This window comes from Lissotriton vulgaris, chromosome 2_1 (genome assembly GCF_964263255.1).
Source record: "Lissotriton vulgaris chromosome 2_1, aLisVul1.2, whole genome shotgun sequence".
In the NCBI taxonomy this organism is placed as follows: Eukaryota; Metazoa; Chordata; class Amphibia; order Caudata; family Salamandridae; genus Lissotriton; species Lissotriton vulgaris.
The window spans coordinates 83485224-83504553 of NC_141687.1; the positions used below are offsets into that span (position 1 = coordinate 83485224).

The 19330-nt window shown below is 43.1% G+C and overlaps 1 protein-coding gene across 2 annotated transcripts in view; it reads right to left on the reverse strand.

The window, feature by feature from the left end:
• XRCC5 (X-ray repair cross complementing 5) overlaps positions 1–19330 on the reverse strand; it is a 558141-nt gene that overhangs the window by 373403 nt on the left and 165408 nt on the right. For both annotated transcript variants that reach the window (XM_086954491.1, XM_086954493.1), the window contains exons 12-13: positions 16134–16224; positions 12344–12471 (exon numbers count right to left, since the gene is read on the reverse strand). In XM_086954491.1, the coding sequence (XP_086810617.1) occupies positions 12344–12471; positions 16134–16224 (219 nt within the window). The remainder of the gene's footprint in view (positions 1–12343; positions 12472–16133; positions 16225–19330) is intronic.

The window sequence follows — 19330 nt, forward strand, 5'->3', positions numbered from 1 at the left end:
GGAAAAAGAGTGCCCGCCAAGGCATGCACAGTAAGATGCGCAGCATAGTTAGGAGAGCCATGTAAGAGTAATTTTAGGACCAAAATTCTGCCTAAGAAAGAAACCAACAAAGATACAGAGTGGCTCAATAACAGCTTGAAGAAACAGATAAAGATTTAAAGGAGAGCCTCTTCTTACAGGACACTGGAGATGACTGGTGAGATGAGAGGAGACCAGAGTAAGATGGCTGAGGCCATGTAAGATTTGAGGTGCCATGTTTTGGATGATCTGAAGCCTTGGAACAACCAATTCTGGAAGGAGCAGATGAAGGGCTTTGCCGTAATCCAGACACAAAGAGATTGTGCTATCTGGATCATCATTTGTTTGCCCTTAGGACGGAGAAAAGAAATTATTTTCGTCAGCATTTTAAGAAGAAAACAAGCGTACCACATTTTCACGAGCTGGGGAAGGACCATCAAAGAATGCTCCTTGGTTCCGAACTATGGAGGAAGGAAAAGGGAGGCGGTGTGGGTCCTAGAATCTGGGAGCCCAGATAGTGGGAGACAGCCTAAGAGTAGCCCCTCCACATTGTCTAAGACTGGGTCACTTGGTCAATCTGGATGAGAAGCGTAGTGTCCGCTGCAAAGAAAGTGTACCTATGTGATATATTAAGGGCTGGCAAAGAACATAAAAAAGTATAAGGGTTTGAGATCTTGGGAATGACACTGCTTGAACACCGTCAGAAAAGCCTAGACCCAGTCCAGTGCCTTGGACCCAACATACATTTCACAGAACCTCCCCATCAGCCTGGGGCAGTCAAAGGTGTGGAAAGCTGCCCTTAATTGTTTTTTCCACCTCTTAGCCTGGAGAGAAATATGTGAGATCATGCAGAAAATTCGAAGATATGTCAGATACGAACGGCTTTTTTTCAAATCTTACTTAAGTATAAGAGAAATCCATGTGTTATAAACAGAGATATGCACATTATGACACAACATGAGGTAAGATTTGGGAGACCTTACATACCCAACAAGGTTTTGTGGGACAGCTTTATAGCGTGAAAATTCCTACTAATCTCTTCAATAACCACTTTACAAACTGCCTTAGCAGGACTTGAATATAAGAAGGCATGTTCATCGTAACATGCAGGCCAAGAGCGTAGTGGGATGACTGGCTCCTTTGGAACCTTGGGAGGGGAAGTTAGAGGTACCGGGGTGCTGTAGTGCGTGCATATGTGCGTGCGTAGTCTCTGGCCTTCTCTGCAGATGGCGCTGCTATTGGTCTACGGTCTGTGTTGGGCTGAAATGTGGCACTACCTGCCATTTCAGACGCGGATGTAGGGGAGACAGAATGAGGCTACTTCGACAGCTCATTTGCCAGCATTTCACTGCTGGGCTGATGAGGTCTGCGCCTGATCGTAGAAGCAAATTGACAACTATAGTATACATTTGCCGCGTCATCACTGATTTTAATGGGGCGCGATGAGGCTTCCTCAAATAACCTGAGATGTTGTTAGTCTGTATTATTGGTAACAACGAAACCTACAAAATAAAGAGTGGGGTTTTAGCATTTGTTATCCACTCCTGCGTGCTTTGGGGTGTTCTCTGTAACCTGGTGAAGGGTCCTTGGAAATTCCACAGTAGCAGTTCCCTGGACGCAACAGATTCCAGAAGATGTGATTTCCACTGACCCTCACTACCAAGGTGCGCCTTCTTGTGACCCTGGGAGAGCCCTAGCTAAGGTCGTGCACAGGTGCTCCTGAGCCTGCTGCACGATGAATCCGTCCGTCGTTTAAACACACAGCTCTCATGAGAAGGGTGATTCGTAATATCGTATACTGGATGACTATTTCTTTTCGAGTGCTATGACAAGTAACCAAACCTTACAAACCTGATCACACCCAACACACGTTTTTGCATCTGCAGGATTTCTTTAACTTCCCATCTAAACAGCTTTAAGCATTCTACAGCCCCGATTTTTTCTAATTTCTTACATAAGTGACGTGCGATTTCAGTAATTATGCACCAGAACATAATAGCTCAACATGCATCAACATTTTGTTAGAAAATTCTTTTAAATATGCACCGTGTGACGTTTTTTCAGATCTCTTTGCTGCAGAATCCATGTACGCATTTTCTTTGACTAACGATAGGGTAGTGTTTCCTTGTGCCTAAAATGAATTATCTTTTGGTCACGAGGCAGTGACTTGTAACAATTGCATTTCAGCAAGGGAAGTGTGGGTGCCGAAGTAAACGTGCACAACATCTTAAGACTGAAATCTCATAAAAGAAAGGGTCTAACTCCCCAAAAATAAGGAACAAAAATATTGAAATGGTTAGTGATGCAGTTATATCAGTGGCTACCGAAACAAACTGAAAAATCATGAAACTGTACACTTGGGTGTTAATTGCTTTCTGCGCAGGTGAATGGCATTGGTGCATGGAAGAATTGGGAGGGAGGCGTATTGCTTAGTTGTTGAGGATCAATAGTGTCACTATAAATACAGTGATTTGCGAGAGGATTTCCAAATCCTCTTTTATTTGCTCATTCTCACGAGGGTCTGAAATGTATAGCTGTAGAAGTTTAGGGTTTGAAATTCTTATCTCACTGTCAGCACAAAGCATGTGACAACATATTCTAAATTGTTTCTTAAAGTGTGTATAATAGACTCCAGTCGAATACATGAATATACTCTTTTGCATCTATTTATGCGCTTGTATCTCATTTTGAGTTACTGTAAAAGCAGGCAAGGTATCATAAATTGTTTGTTCTTTGCTGCTTCTTTTCCACAATTGTCTTTAGTTAGAATTCTTATCAGTCTACTTTTACTTTAAGGATGCTATACACCAGAGCTATTGGTGCAATAGCTTAGACATTTCAAGAATTACATTTCGTTGGGTTGTTTCCTAATGGTTCTTTGAAACCAGTTGAGAATGAATTCCGCTGGATTATTCACGTTTGCTGCAAATTTCTCACTACAGTAGAATTTCCAAAGAATTCTCGGAGTACTCCATGAAATCTATGCGCGCTATAATTTCAAGAAATGGTTGCATGCTTAATACTTAAGTATGCAGATGTTCCATCAGTTTGAAAAATCTACATATATTAATACAATAGAAATGTTTTAACATTTAATGTTTTATTTTGCTTGAGGAAAATAGTTTTCCACATGGTAAAACCACTTTCCCCTAAACCCTCATTTGAATGTTGTTTTTCACCGTTTAGTAGGAAATAAAAAAAAGTGACTTGATCTTCAAACCCCCCCCCACTCCTACCCAGCAATAGATGTCTTGACTGTGTATTGATTTAAAGGGGCTACCCACACCACTTCTATAAAATGTGATTTAATTCACTATGAATTGTGATTTAATTCACAAATGACGAAGGGCTAGATGTATGACCCATTTCACCAGTCGCAAACGGCCCATCGGGCCTTTTACGGCCAATACATGAATTTTCCTATGTACCAACCCTATCTTACGAGTTATTAACCTATTACTGACTCTCAACATTGGGTTTGCAAGTCGTTATTAGGAAAGGGTGTGTAAATGGAGTCCCTTCCTAACAGAGAGTCACACTGGTATGTATGAATGTTTTATGGCTGTGAATGTGGTTGCTAAACATTTACAGATTACCACCAATTTCAAATTGGTGATTAGCCATTCGTAAACAGGAAGGGGTCCAGGCCCAGCAGCAGGCGGGGCTCTCCCTTAGCACAGAAGCCCCGCTGGGTCACACGCTTCCTCCCTTCTCTTCGCAGGAGCACGGGGTAGGCTCCCGTCCGCTTCCGGTCTGTGCTGGAGGCCCCGCCCTTAAGCAGGCAGTCCCGGGCAGTTCCGCCTGGCTTCCTGTGTCACGCACGGCACCAGAGCTGCGGCGGTGAAGTCGCAGGGTCCGTGGCGTGGCTTCTTGTTAATTATAGTATCTGTGCACAGTACGCGCTTTCGTTGCTCTTTTTAAGTACAATATCGATTTCACTGGGCAGACCTGGTGGCCTGTTTTGTCTCTTGTTCTCACGGGTCTTAACTATGTTGGTAGTGAGGAGACATTAGCTACGGAATAGCAGCATCCCTGGTCCGCGCACATCGGTGTTTGTGGAGGGGGGGGGATCAACACATCAGGTTAAACAGCCTATGCGAGAGGCTGTATAGTGAAACATCGTAACATTGCAGCCTTACAGTGTGGAGATATGCCAGCCGTACATCCTGCCCTTACCTAGCTGCGAGGCGCGCTAAAGCCGAGCTCACTGCACACGTCCGCGCAGACGACGGGACGTGCTGCTTTCTGCAGCTATATTAGGATGAACGAATGGTCAATAAATAGGATGGTGTGCTTTCTAGGAGTTTTGACAACGTGGGGCAGTCTGCAGACATAGGTTTAGGACATGCAATTCGGTCTGGGACCTAGACGTCAGGGGAGATTGTTGTTAAGAGACACCTCTTATTTATTCTACAACTTTCCTGAAGCATAAATGGGAAATATGTTCTGTGTTTTTTTCTGGGTTTTTTTGTTGCAGTTTTATATAGCTCAAACTCGACCAGGAACATTGGACCGCTTTACATGAACACCAGTTACATTACTTAAGGCATGCGAAGATTAAGTGATTTTGCAATGAACACAGGCGGTTGAGCCGACCTGGAGCTCGAATCAGGTTCCCTACTTCCAAAGTCAGCAGCTGTGGTGCTTTTCCATCCTCGCCCACCCTCTGCAAGCACTCAGATTCTTGCCAACCAAATCTCACTCTTTTCCACTAGTTTACTCATCCCAAACCTTTCAAACTTCAATGGGCTCTCATAATTACTTTCAAACCTCTTTGTCTACTCATTCAGCTAACATGGCCACAGGTTCCCATTGATGACTCACATGTTACATCTATTCCTTTTACTTCTTTAAATCTACGTCCATCATAAAACTGGAGTAAATACATGAGATCTCGAGAGCTACAGTACGCAGATCTATCAGCACCTTTGATACATTTAACCATGCACTGCTGTTATATCGGCTTAATTCAGCTGGATGTAAGAGCCAGGCCCTACTGTGCTCTGCTTCTTAGAGACAGCTCTCAGTCAGTGGCTGTGCAGTACTTTCTAATCTAAATGCATAATCATTGAACAATTTGATTAAGTCCTGCACCTTCATTACTTTTTTGTATGCTTATGATACAAAACAGTTTTTTGAATTTGATCAGAATTTTGAAGACTACATTGGAAGGCTAAAACAATATCTTGTGGACTTTCAGAAGTGGATGAGCCACAATTACTTAAAGCTCATAGATTGGTATATATTATGATTTTGTGACTTTTTTGGTTTAGTGACATTTTGTGTTGGGTGTTATATATTGCACTGATTACTTGCCTGGTCTGTTCTAGCGCCAATATACCTCAGTGAATTAGCATGTGATAAATAGAATAAAATACACAGTAAAGTTAATGCAAAGGCACACCCACACACAGCATCCGTGGTCTGAGCTTCCAAAGCACACAGAGAACAAGTACTTCACGAGTGGGAACCTTGTCATTTACAGCAGCTCTGGTGAAACACAAGTGGGACGATACAGATGAGAGCCGTGGAAGTCGGCCTGAGCCTGCATAGACCTTCAGTGATCAGGATCAGTGGTAGAGATGCACGGAGGAAAACCATAGGTGATCCACTAATTAGGCAAGTACAGGCCAGAAAAATCGCTGGTCTGGATCAGGCTATTGAAATCTGTAACACAAAACTAGCTACCATTAAGGAGGTTCCAAGTGTTGTCTAAGCACAACCACACACATATATCTATCGCCCTCACTCTATCTATCTATCTATCTATCGCCCTCACTCTATCTATCTATCGCCCTCACTCTATCTATCTATCGCCCTCACTCTATCTATCTATCGCCCTCACTCTATCTATCTATCGCCCTCACTCTATCTATCTATCGCCCTCACTCTATCTATCTATCGCCCTCACTCTATCTATCTATCGCCCTCACTCTATCTATCTATCGCCCTCACTCTATCTATCTATCGCCCTCACTCTATCGCCCTCACTCTATATATCTATCGCCCTCACTCTATCTATCTATCGCCCTCACTCTATCTATCTATCGCCCTCACTCTATCTATCTATCGCCCTCACTCTATCTATCTATCGCCCTCACTCTATCTATCTATCGCCCTCACTCTATCTATCTATCGCCCTCACTCTATCTATCTATCGCCCTTACTCTATCTATCTATCGCCCTCACTCTATCTATCGCCCTCACTCTATCTATCGCCCTCACTCTATCTATCTATCGCCCTCACTCTATCTATCTATCGCCCTCACTCTATCTATCTATCGCCCTCACTCTATCGCCCTCACTCTATCGCCCTCACTCTATCGCCCTCACTCTATCGCCCTCACTCTATCGCCCTCACTCTATCGCCCTCACTCTATCGCCCTCACTCTATCGCCCTCACTCTATCGCCCTCACTCTATCGCCCTCACTCTATCGCCCTCACTCTATCGCCCTCACTCTATCGCCCTCACTCTATCGCCCTCACTCTATCGCCCTCACTCTATCGCCCTCACTCTATCGCCCTCACTCTATCGCCCTCACTCTAACGCCCTCACTCTAACGCCTTCACTCTAACGCCCTCACTCTAACGCCCTCACTCTATCTATCTATCTATCTATCGCCCTCACTCTATCTATCTATCTATCTATCGCCCTCACTCTATCTATCTATCTATCTATCGCCCTCACTCTATCTATCTATCTATCTATCGCCCTCACTCTATCTATCTATCTATCTATCGCCCTCACTCTATCTATCTATCTATCTATCGCCCTCACTCTATCTATCTATCTATCTATCGCCCTCACTCTATCTATCTATCTATCTATCTATCTATCGCCCTCACTCTATCTATCTATCTATCTATCTATCTATCTATCTATCTATCGCCCTCACTCTATCGCCCTCACTCTATCGCCCTCACTCTATCGCCCTCACTCTATCGCCCTCACTCTATCGCCCTCACTCTATCGCCCTCACTCTATCGCCCTCACTCTATCGCCCTCACTCTATCTATCTATCTATCTATCGCCCTCACTCTATCTATCTATCTATCTATCGCCCTCACTCTATCTATCTATCTATCGCCCTCACTCTATCTATCTATCTATCACTCTATCGCCCTCACTCTATCGCCCTCACTCTATCGCCCTCACTCTATCGCCCTCACTCTATCGCCCTCACTCTATCGCCCTCACTCTATCGCCCTCACTCTATCGCCCTCACTCTATCGCCCTCACTCTATCGCCCTCACTCTATCTATCTATCGCCCTCACTCTATCTATCTATCTATCGCCCTCACTCTATCTATCTATCGCCCTCACTCTATCTATCTATCGCCCTCACTCTATCTATCTATCGCCCTCACTCTATCTATCTATCGCCCTCACTCTATCTATCGCCCTCACTCTATCTATCTATCGCCCTCACTCTATCTATCTATCGCCCTCACTCTATCTATCTATCGCCCTCACTCTATCTATCTATCGCCCTCACTCTATCTATCTATCGCCCTCACTCTATCTATCTATCGCCCTCACTCTATCTATCTATCGCCCTCACTCTATCTATCTATCGCCCTCACTCTATCTATCTATCGCCCTCACTCTATCTATCTATCTATCTATCGCCCTCACTCTATCTATCTATCTATCTATCTATCTATCTATCTATCGCCCTCACTCTATCGCCCTCACTCTATCGCCCTCACTCTATCGCCCTCACTCTATCGCCCTCACTCTATCGCCCTCACTCTATCTATCTATCTATCGCCCTCACTCTATCTATCTATCTATCGCCCTCACTCTATCTATCTATCTATCGCCCTCACTCTATCTATCTATCGCCCTCACTCTATCGCCCTCACTCTATCTATCGCCCTCACTCTATCGCCCTCACTCTATCTATCTATCGCCCTCACTCTATCTATCTATCGCCCTCACTCTATCTATCTATCGCCCTCACTCTATCTATCTATCGCCCTCACTCTATCTATCTATCGCCCTCACTCTATCTATCTATCGCCCTCACTCTATCTATCGCCCTCACTCTATCTATCTATCGCCCTCACTCTATCTATCTATCGCCCTCACTCTATCTATCTATCGCCCTCACTCTATGGCCCTCACTCTATCTATCTATCGCCCTCACTCTATCTATCTATCTATCTATCTATCTATCTATCTATCGCCCTCACTCTATGGCCCTCACTCTATCTATCTATCGCCCTCACTCTATCTATATATCTATCTATCTATCGCCCTCACTCTATCGCCCTCACTCTATCGCCCTCACTCTATCGCCCTCACTCTATCGCCCTCCCTCTATCTATCTATCTATCGCCCTCCCTCTATCTATCTATCTATCTATCGCCCTCACTCTATCTATCTATCGCCCTCACTCTATCTATCTATCGCCCTCACTCTATCTATCTATCGCCCTCACTCTATCTATCTATCTATCTATCGCCCTCACTCTATCTATCTATCTATCTATCGCCCTCACTCTATCTATCTATCGCCCTCACTCTATCTATCTATCGCCCTCACTCTATCTATCTATCGCCCTCACTCTATCTATCTATCGCCCTCACTCTATCTATCTATCTATCGCCCTCACTCTATCTATCTATCGCCCTCACTCTATCTATCTATCTATCTATCGCCCTCACTCTATCTATCTATCTATCTATCGCCCTCACTCTATCTATCTATCTATCTATCGCCCTCACTCTATCTATCTATCTATCTATCTATCGCCCTCACTCTATCTATCTATCTCCCTCACTCTATCTATCTATCTATCTATCGCCCTCACTCTATCTATCTATCGCCCTCACTCTATCTATCTATCGCCCTCACCCTATCTATCTATCGCCCTCACCCTATCTATCTATCGCCCTCACTCTATGGCCCTCACTCTATCTATCTATCGCCCTCACTCTATCTATCTATGGCCCTCACTCTATCTATCTATCTATCTATGGCCCTCACTCTATCTATCTATCTATCTATCGCCCTCACTCTATCTATCTATCTATCTATCTATCTATCTATCTATCTATCTATCTATCTATCGCCCTCACTCTATCTATCTATCTATCTATCTATCTATCTATCTATCGCCCTCACTCTATCTATCGCCCTCACTCTATCTATCGCCCTCACTCTATCTATCGCCCTCACTCTATCTATCGCCCTCACTCTATCTATCTATCTATCTATCTATCTATCTATCTATCTATCTATCTATCTATCGCCCTCACTCTATCTATCTATCGCCCTCACTCTATGGCCCTCACTCTATCTATCGCCCTCACTCTATCTATCTATCGCCCTCACTCTATCTATCTATCGCCCTCACTCTATCTATCTATCGCCCTCACTCTATCTATCTATCGCCCTCACTCTATCTATCTATCGCCCTCACTCTATCTATCTATCGCCCTCACTCTATCTATCTATCGCCCTCACTCTATCTATCTATCGCCCTCACTCTATCTATCTATCGCCCTCACTCTATCTATCTATCGCCCTCACTCTATCTATCTATCGCCCTCACTCTATCGCCCTCACTCTATCTATCTATCGCCCTCACTCTATCTATCTATCGCCCTCACTCTATCGCCCTCACTCTATCTATCTATCGCCCTCACTCTATCGCCCTCACTCTATCGCCCTCACTCTATCGCCCTCACTCTATCGCCCTCACTCTATCGCCCTCACTCTATCGCCCTCACTCTATCGCCCTCACTCTATCGCCCTCACTCTATCGCCCTCACTCTATCGCCCTCACTCTATCGCCCTCACTCTATCGCCCTCACTCTATCGCCCTCACTCTATCGCCCTCACTCTATCGCCCTCACTCTATCGCCCTCACTCTATCGCCCTCACTCTATCGCCCTCACTCTATCGCCCTCACTCGAACGCCCTCACTCGAACGCCCTCACTCGAACGCCCTCACTCGAACGCCCTCACTCGAACGCCCTCACTCGAACGCCCTCACTCGAACGCCCTCACTCGAACGCCCTCACTCGAACGCTCTCACTCTATCTATCGCTCTCACTCTATCTATCGCTCTCACTCTATCTATCGCTCTCACTCTATCTATCGCTCTCACTCTATCGCTCTCACTCTATCGCTCTCACTCTATCTATCGCTCTCACTCTATCTATCGCTCTCACTCTATCTATCGCTCTCACTCTATCTATCGCTCTCACTCTATCTATCGCTCTCACTCTATCTATCGCCCTCACTCTATCTATATATCTATTGCACCACCACAGCATCACTCAGGGGCACCACAGCATCACTCAGGGGCACCACAACATCACTATGCGCTACCACAGCATCACTGAACACCACAGCATCACTCGTCACCACCACAACATCTCTCAGCGCCACCACAGTATCAATCTGTGCAACCATTCAACAACAACTGGTTCAAATATGTTCTCTTAATGTTTCAAGCTTTATTACAAATGTCACAAAAAGATGTTAATATTTCACTTCTGTTCTTGTATTTTCGTCACAATAAAATACACTGAAAATAATCTTCACAAAAGTTATTTACAAAAGTTCAAACGATTGCCATTATAAATAAATTACAATAACTTTTTTAAAGTATTAATTATTTTAAAAAATTAAAAGCCATTGTTATTTGAAATATCAATACATCTAAGTCACGTAAATACAAAACATGTTGCATTACAATGCTATAGGTGTCACATTTGCAAAAGATAAAAGTATTGGCATTGTAAATGACAAAGCTATTAATTTCGCTATTTTCAAAACCAACATATAAATAAAAAATGTGTAATTTACAAGACCAATAGCTCAAAATTTACTAATGCGAGACCTATTGCATTGCAAATGCTTGTTTCTCGTTTGTGTTCACCTTTGGTGTACGGTACTTTGTTCAGTGCCCAATTGAATTGCCTTTGATGTTCTGCAACCTTCATTGTTAATGGTCCTTCCAGCTATTGATTCTAGCAGATTTCGCTTCACAACATAGGAATTTGGGGCACTGTAAATGGTTTTAGACACATAAACCACTTACAGTGTCTGGAAAACTGCATTGTGTTCCACAACAGAAAGCCCTGCATTAATATAAACAGATACTTATCTCAACTTAGGAGTTGAACTAATCTTGGAACTCCTGAAAAAAATCATTCCACTGGGGAAGGCATATCTAACTGTTTTATTCCACTTTTTATCCACTTTAACCAAATATGTATTTCACATCTTAACCTTGATCAAAGAATTTACACAAATTCAAGCTTCCTACGAGAACTCACCAAAGTTTGACTAAGTAACAAAATGGCTGGCATCTTTACAATCCTACATGAAGACTTGCACTTAACCACTTGTGGTCAATAATTGTCTGTATGCAAAAGTCTCCCTTTTTGTATGAGGAGCACCAAGATGCAAGAAGCCACCTGCTGCCACCTCCTCTTTTATCTTTGCCCTGGCCTGGGCTATGCATAGTTTACGTGCTGCCAGGACATGCACACACTAAAGTATACCAAAAAGTGATGTATGAAATGCTAGAAATTAATGTTAGCCACTGGTAATTACTTGGAACTGCATCCCAATCCCATCATTACACTGAATACCATGTGAATTCAATTTGGACCCAGCCATATGCAAATAAGTGATGACCCGGCTACAATCGGAACAGTCTACTGCACAAGAGTGTGCAACAGCTGTCATGATGATATCCAATAGTAATGTGGGGGAAATGAGTCATTACCTGCAGAGTAGTAACCAATAGTAACTGTGGAGCTCTTTACACCAATCATCAATCTTGACACATCAACAGTGGCAGTAAGGGATAGAATCAGGTTCAAGATGTTGAGACTGGTGCTCGGGTTTTTCACACAGTTCATGGTTACACATGTGGTCTAGAAGCATGCAGCTTCTGCAAGACTCAAAAAAGTACAAGCAAATAGTGGCAGGATCAAAGGAAACATTATTTCCCAGCAAACCAAAAGACAAAAAGTATTTTGTAACTGGACCTTTGAAAGATGCAATAAAAAGGGATATGAGACTGCACTTATTGGCAGAAACTCACACAAAGGCAGCTGGAGGGTGCATTACAGACGTGAAATCACATCAAGGCAAATATCTCTGATAGACATGCTTCATTTTTCTTCTGCAGGTTCTCCCTCAGATGGGACAGAGTGTAAAAGTGTTACAAAAATTAAGGACTACTAAGTTATATGTCAAACAGGCATGCTCAGTAAAAACGAATTCACAACACAATTCAAAAATTACTCGATTTTGCACAAAATAGGCAAACAAAGAGCTTGCATTTCAAGCCTTACCTGAAACAACCTCTGGAATTGGGGGTTGGGGATTTTGCTGGGCTTGAATATATCTTCAACAGATTCGCCATCATCTTGGACTAGGCTCATGGAATCGATCAGAGAGTCGACTGCAGAAAGCTGCTCCTCTAAGGAACAAAACAGCAACACGCAGGGATTTGTATTTGAACCACTGGCGAAGAATGTCTATCCTGTTTTACCAGATACCCTGGTGTCCTCAGGGCGTAAAAAATTTATCACTGCAAAAGTAATCTTTCTTTTTTACCCCAATAGCCAAAATATCGTAGTCTATATGCATTTCACTGTCAAATCTCTGCCTGCAGGTAATAAAGTAAATTAAGAACCCCTGTATGATACTGGAGGCCAATCGGTCTTTCAACATATTTCAGAAAATAAATACTGTCAAGGTGAAGGCAGAACCAGGTAAAAGAGACATGCTTTCTCTATCCTGAAGGTTTGAAACACATTTCACCATTTATTGGCCCTGGGGCCCGCACCTGAGGTGCAAATGTAGGCTCAACTTGGAAAGCAGTGCATACCTCGGGCCAAGTGAAAAAGTGGGATCCTTTTCACAGATTATGGAGTAGGCCAGGGCACATTTAAATTCTGGCCTCTGTTAAACAGAGCGCGATTCTGCACTGGTTACCAGCAGCCACAGGATCTTGTTCAATCTCTTATGTGAATTATACAAATCATCTTCTATTGATCTTCCATCATCACAACTTACTAGAAACCAAACTTCAGCTTAGTGTCCCAAAAAAGAGAACTCGAAGATACAGGGCCAATTCCTCTATGAAGGCCCACAGTTTCGATTGTGCTTTTCGAGTGCAGGTAGCCATGAACTGACATCTATTACTGAAAGTTTGGATAACATATATGGGTATGAATGGCTGATCAGTAAAGTCTTGTTTTCTAACATTTTTAGCACCAGCCCATTTCCTTTCCTTCTTTACTGTGATGTGGTCTAAATTAAGTTTCTCTGTTCATTACATTCAATCTGCAGTGCGAAGACGAAATGCCATGCCTGCATTTGAAAAGTACAATCAACACAACACTTCAAAAAGTTCACAGCATATCTGCTTTATTGGCTCAATCGTAGTACAGAATTAATCCCAAAAGCTTTATACTCCATAGTGGTGTGGTGCAAACTTTTGCTGTGCATAGATCTAGTGGGTATGTATTTTGGCAGATACAAGAATCACCATCCACCAGTATGGGAGTGACAGTAAGTATGGATACATAAAATGCTTTTAATTTTAAAAATCCTCAATTCAATCTTGTCTCATGAAACTCTAGCAGGGAACACCTAAAATTCTGATGTTGACGCACAGAAAATAAATAGAATTCCCCCTTCATCGCATCCAAATGTAAATTAAACATATTCATCTAACACTTTCTGTTGGTTAGAAAATGACTGCCTAACTTGTCAATTTTCATCAGCAATCATTTAAGAGAATACAACTCCTATTCCCAAAACAACAAAGAAAATCAGCCCAGGTCCTAATCAATGTCTGCTTATAAAAGGGCACTCCCATTATGACTGACACCTCTCAATCCTCTAATAACCCTTTTATGGCTGTTTTTCACTCCACTGCCGTATTTCATCCAAAACAAAGGGTGCTGCCTCCTCCTAATCCTTAGGGACTTACACTGGTAAGCCTTTGCTGCTTGGGTAAGTTTAAAATCTGGTTTCTCAGATACTAATAAAAGGCAAAGATGGGAAACAAGAGGGAACCAAAGGAAGTATAGGTCATTTTATTCAAAGTATAGGCCCTTTTATTCATCAATGAATAACAAAACGAGTCAAAAGAAGGGGCGAGCAGCGTACCCTGCATGCGGGTGGATCACTTTCGGCATCTAACAGACCGTCTCTGGACTTAGCTCGGGTGTAAGGCTGGTATACACAGGGGTGGACAGTTGTATCATAGGATGAACACTGTGTATGGGCCTTTCTGTAGAACAATGAAGACAAAGGGAATAGACAGCAGGTGTATTGCCATTTCGAGCTCTTCCATCTCATCAGTGGGCCACTATGAGTAAGATGGAGTGCAATATCATATAAGCATATATGCTTTATTATTTTCACCTCACTCCTCCTATTGTTTATTTTCAGGAGATATGAATGATCACCGGAGTACTCTCCCTGGAAAACACACTCCTTATAATAGTGATTTTCATAACAATCGTTAATTTGTTAGTGTTTCCTGGCCAAGGTCAAAATTTAGCTTTGTGAGGTGGTGAGGTGAGGTCTTCAGAATTTACAATTGTAATCAGGGGTCAGGCAGCCTTGTCATTCATGATTAATAAAGAGTTATGCTATATTATCACCCTGGTACTCTAATTACTTCTAATATCAAATCGATACTGTCACCCATTTATGTCACTAGCTAGTTAGGGAAAAAAGAGGTATGTAATTCACCCTAAAAAGTTCTGGTCTAGTAATCCCACAGCTTTCTTTAAGATCATTAGAGATAGTTAGACCTGGCATATTAACAGTAAGCTGACTGGGTCCAAAAAGCTTGCCGTGGAGGCGGACCGCTGGGTCAGCACCAGGATCCAAAAAGGTTGCATGAGAGACTCCGCCATGGGTAGGCAAGGTCCCAAGCAGAAGAATAGGGGGTGGGGGCGTGGGGTGGGGGGGTGAGGGGGGGGGAGATAGGGGGGGGCAAGTGTGAAACAGAAGGAGCTCCAGAATAGGCACCAAAGTAAGGGTTCTCAGCCTACCACTTAGAAGGAGCCATGAGTCCCAACAGGTAAGCCTGTTCAGAGGGGTTCCAAGTTTGTTAGTGTTGTGGTCAGGTGTGCCACTTCCAGGTGGATCCTAGGTGTGCCAAGAAGGTTACCACCGCACCCACTGGTGCACCGCCCTGGCAGATGGCTAGTGTAGCCTTAGGGGAGGAGTTGGGTGTCCAGGATGGGTGGGGTCCCGCAGAGATGTCCCTGGTCTCTTCAGGGGACAGTGAGATGGTCCCAAGACTTTACCTGCCTGATAACCCTAAAACGTACAGGCAGTGGGTGACCATCGATATTGTGTGACTTCATTGATTATTTTACCTCTTGTTAAGTGACGTATTTCCAGTATCTTATATCTGGAGCAATCTTACTTATTCGGTACTCTGGGTGAATACTATAGGGTGTGTTCATTGGTGCTCTATATTCTCGTATTTTCACAATAATTAGGCTTCAAAATAGACATCACATTATTGTTTAGAGAAAAATCAACAACGGAATTAGTTAAATCAATTCAGGTCTTTCCTACTACATTCCGATATTTTCCTCAAATTAATTGATTTCAGTAGGAACAGGGCAACTCTAACATATCAGAGGGTTACCTAATGTCACCAGGAATTTCATTGCTACATTGTGTGACCTAATATGGGTGACAAACAATGGTTTGAGATAAAAGCATCTAAGATTCTGATAAAAGTTGCAGAACAACATAAAGTGCAATGTGCTCTTTTTACTTTTATTATCGCATGGACAAAGTACCTCATCAGGCGGATTGATCCTCATTTCAGGGAATGCTACAAGGTGATGAACGATGCTTTCCCAAGCGTCATTGTTTTAAGTTAGAAATAAAATCACTTCTAACATCAAAACAATACCGTCACCCATTTATATCACTAGACAGTTATGGAGATGGGCACTGTTCATGGTAAGGTGGGACTGAGCAGATCAATGGGGCTATCGTGCCCACCTATAGCTTCCCAACAACTAATATTCCCCACAACAATCACCTATCAGAGCTATAGACCATCACACAAGACAGCATAAAAAAACACCAACTCACTTGTGGGAATGGCTTTCTTGTTGCTTTCCAGTGAAGCAAACATGTATTGTCTGATGTCTTCCATGTATGGGAGCTGCACATACACCAAGCACTGAAAAGAGGGGAGGACACAGAATAAGAATATAATAATTGTGAGGACGGAGACATCAAAATAGGAGTCACATTTCACATTTGTAAACTTTAGAATTTTGTTGAGCATCAACATGGGACTATAAATCTAAAGGAGGAGAGAAGACAACTGAGGTGGATCGAACAAAGGTGGAAACAATATGCCTCAGTCTTGACCACTGCTCCCTAAGACTAAAATACAAAGCTAAATCGGAAAAGCTAAAGCCACCAACACGGTCGTGCAAGAAACAGACCAATGAAACTATAGTTATAGGGTTACCATTGATTATGTAGGACTGTGAATCTGGACAACAAAAGCTTCAGAATATGGGAACTGAGTTCGCAAATACCATCAGAGAATGTTGGCCGGGTTCCCACCTAGCTTACAGTGCCCCATCTGAACCCCTAACTATACCAGGGTACCAAATGGTCTCAGAAATCTCGAACCTTACTCCCTAAGGAAAATGTGGAAACAGGTCTACCCTTTCGTTGTTTACATTTGCAAAGCCCAAGGTAATCACAAGAAAGATATGAATTGGCTTTTCAAACATATATTGAAACAATCGTTTTCTTGTATAGAAAGAGTGTGCTACGACTATTAGGCTGTAGAAACGAAGCATTGTAACCAGCATTACAAGAATAGTGAAAAAGATAAACAGTTCAACTATTTTAACATCTCTATGTGATTATAGGATTATACTCCTACCTAACCTAATCTATACTAACAAGAGCATAGTGGGCATACCCTCTGTCAAATCCCTTGGGAAAGCTTAACCCTCCCCTCTGCCCGAGTATTATGTATGAGAAGCCGTTCTGTGCAGAACAGGCTATTGTCATTTTCAGGATAGAGGTCAGAGTCAGCAGGATTGCTCTTCAGTCAGTGTGTTGCGGTACAGGACAATCCCAGCAGATCTGCTCCTCTGGAGAATGTAACGCAGAGCCTGTTTATATCATAAAAACACTATTCCAATTGCACTGTGTGAAAGGAGTTGAGATGATGTGATGGTTAGTCTGGAGTCAAAAACCTGTGTCCAACCGTCCAATCAAATACAAGGGCATCACGTTCTATGTGCCTAGCTTTGTACAGAGTGTACGAATAACATGTTAATGCTTGCTAAAAAATGAACTACACATATAATAATTTCTCAATATATTGTGTAAGCACAAAGCATGTAAAAAGTCACCATTAGAAAATGATGTCAAGCTAAAATGTGAAGCTAAAATGGAGAATGAGAGCGGTCTTTTGTGCCCCACAACCCTAGACAATATTATCAAGTGACAGATGAAATCCATGTTCATTCCTACAGTAGAGATTTGTTCAACGAAAAGATCAAAGAGAGAGAACTGTAAATAGCAAACAACCACAGCTAATTCATCAAGTATTCGGCTAATCCGAACAATTGGTGCTGTATGAAAAGTTCATATTAGTAAATGAGAGTGCGAGTGTAATGATTATTGCAAACGATGAATCAACCACACCCACTTCACAAAAGTGAGGATATAGCTCAGTACTGGACTCAGATGATTAATGCTTCAATGCCACAAGGAGCCATTCCGAGCTGTTTAAGAGTGTGGCAGGTCACTCCCCTTGTAAAAAAAACTGATGTTGACCCTAATCACCTTAACGTCCACCCAGTAACTTCTCTTCCAGTCCATGCCAAAAGTATTAAAAACTACATCACAACTCATCTTAATCTATACATCTTGGAGCAAAACCTTCTAGATAACTTTCAGTCTGGCTTTAGACGGTGGTATATAGCACATTGTATTATGGATAATGCATGGTGTTTATTAGACAATGGAGAGCTGATCTGTAACAATTAATGGATCTATAGGAGAGGCCATTGTCGAATAATTCGACGAGGAAATATCGTCAACTATGTTGACGATAGGAGCCTCCACGGGATCCAAGTTCCTCTCCAAGCATCAACAAAACCATTTTCTCCAAATGTCATTGTACCTGTAGTGTGTCCCTGGTGCCCAGGACTCTCTGAGGAGAGTGAGAGCTGATGACGAAAGTCCAGACAACTTGTTAGATAGCCGGACACCTTCCAAGCAAGAAGGTTAAAATTCCCTGAAAGTATTAGGTGGTGATCTTCGCCGTTTGAGTTCGAAACCAGACCTTTCTTGCGGGAATTAGGAAGGGGATGTCGCACGACAGTTCCAAGGTTGTGGGAAACCACGCTTGAGAAGGCCAGAAGGGAATTATCAGGACCAGGGAGCATTGGTCTTGTCTCACTTTCTGAAGAACCCTCTGAATCATGGCAAAGGGAGGAAAAGCGTAAGGTTGAAAATGAGACCAGGGCTGGAGAAAGGCGTTCACCACAAGAGCGCCTGGATCCGGCATCCAGCTGAAGTATTTGGGCAGTTGGAAGGTCAAACTGCTCGCAAATAGGTCCACATCGAAAGGGCCCCAAGAAAGAAACAGGGATTTGAAAACGTTCACATTGAGTTTCCAATCGCTGAAGTCTAAAAGGAATCTTGAATCCCAATCGGCGGAAAGATTCGATTTTCCTGGGAGATATTCTGCCTTCAGGGAGATTTTGTGTTCAAAACAAAAAATCCAGAGTCTCTTGGCTAAAACGGAGAGCTCTGCTGATCTCGTCCCGCAAGGTGGTTGATATAAGAGACTGGGGAGATGTTGTCCATTTTCAGAAAAACAGATCTGCCATGAAGTGAGTGTTTGAAACTCATTAGAGCGTAAAGACCAGCAGTCAGTTCTAAAAAGTTTATATGGTGGGAGGACTCCGCCTGAGACCAAACACCACGCCCCAACCATGAAGGCTGGCGTCTGACTCAAGATGAAATCCGGAGTCGACCCGAAGATAGCTCTTCCATTCCATGTATCCAAATTGTAAATGTAAATGTGTTTGTATTTATATAGCGCCTTCTACCCAGAGGTCTCGTAGCGCTGTATTCATACCGCTGTGGAACACTTCCTGGCTTTCCTGTGAGATGTCCACTCCTGGGCACCCCCAAGTTGAAGCCAGGCATCCAAGCGCTGCTGGGGCCGTCGTGGAGATTAAGCAAGCTATTGCCCAGAGTCACAGAGTGGGACCCATGATTAGACTAGGCACCGAGGCGAAAAT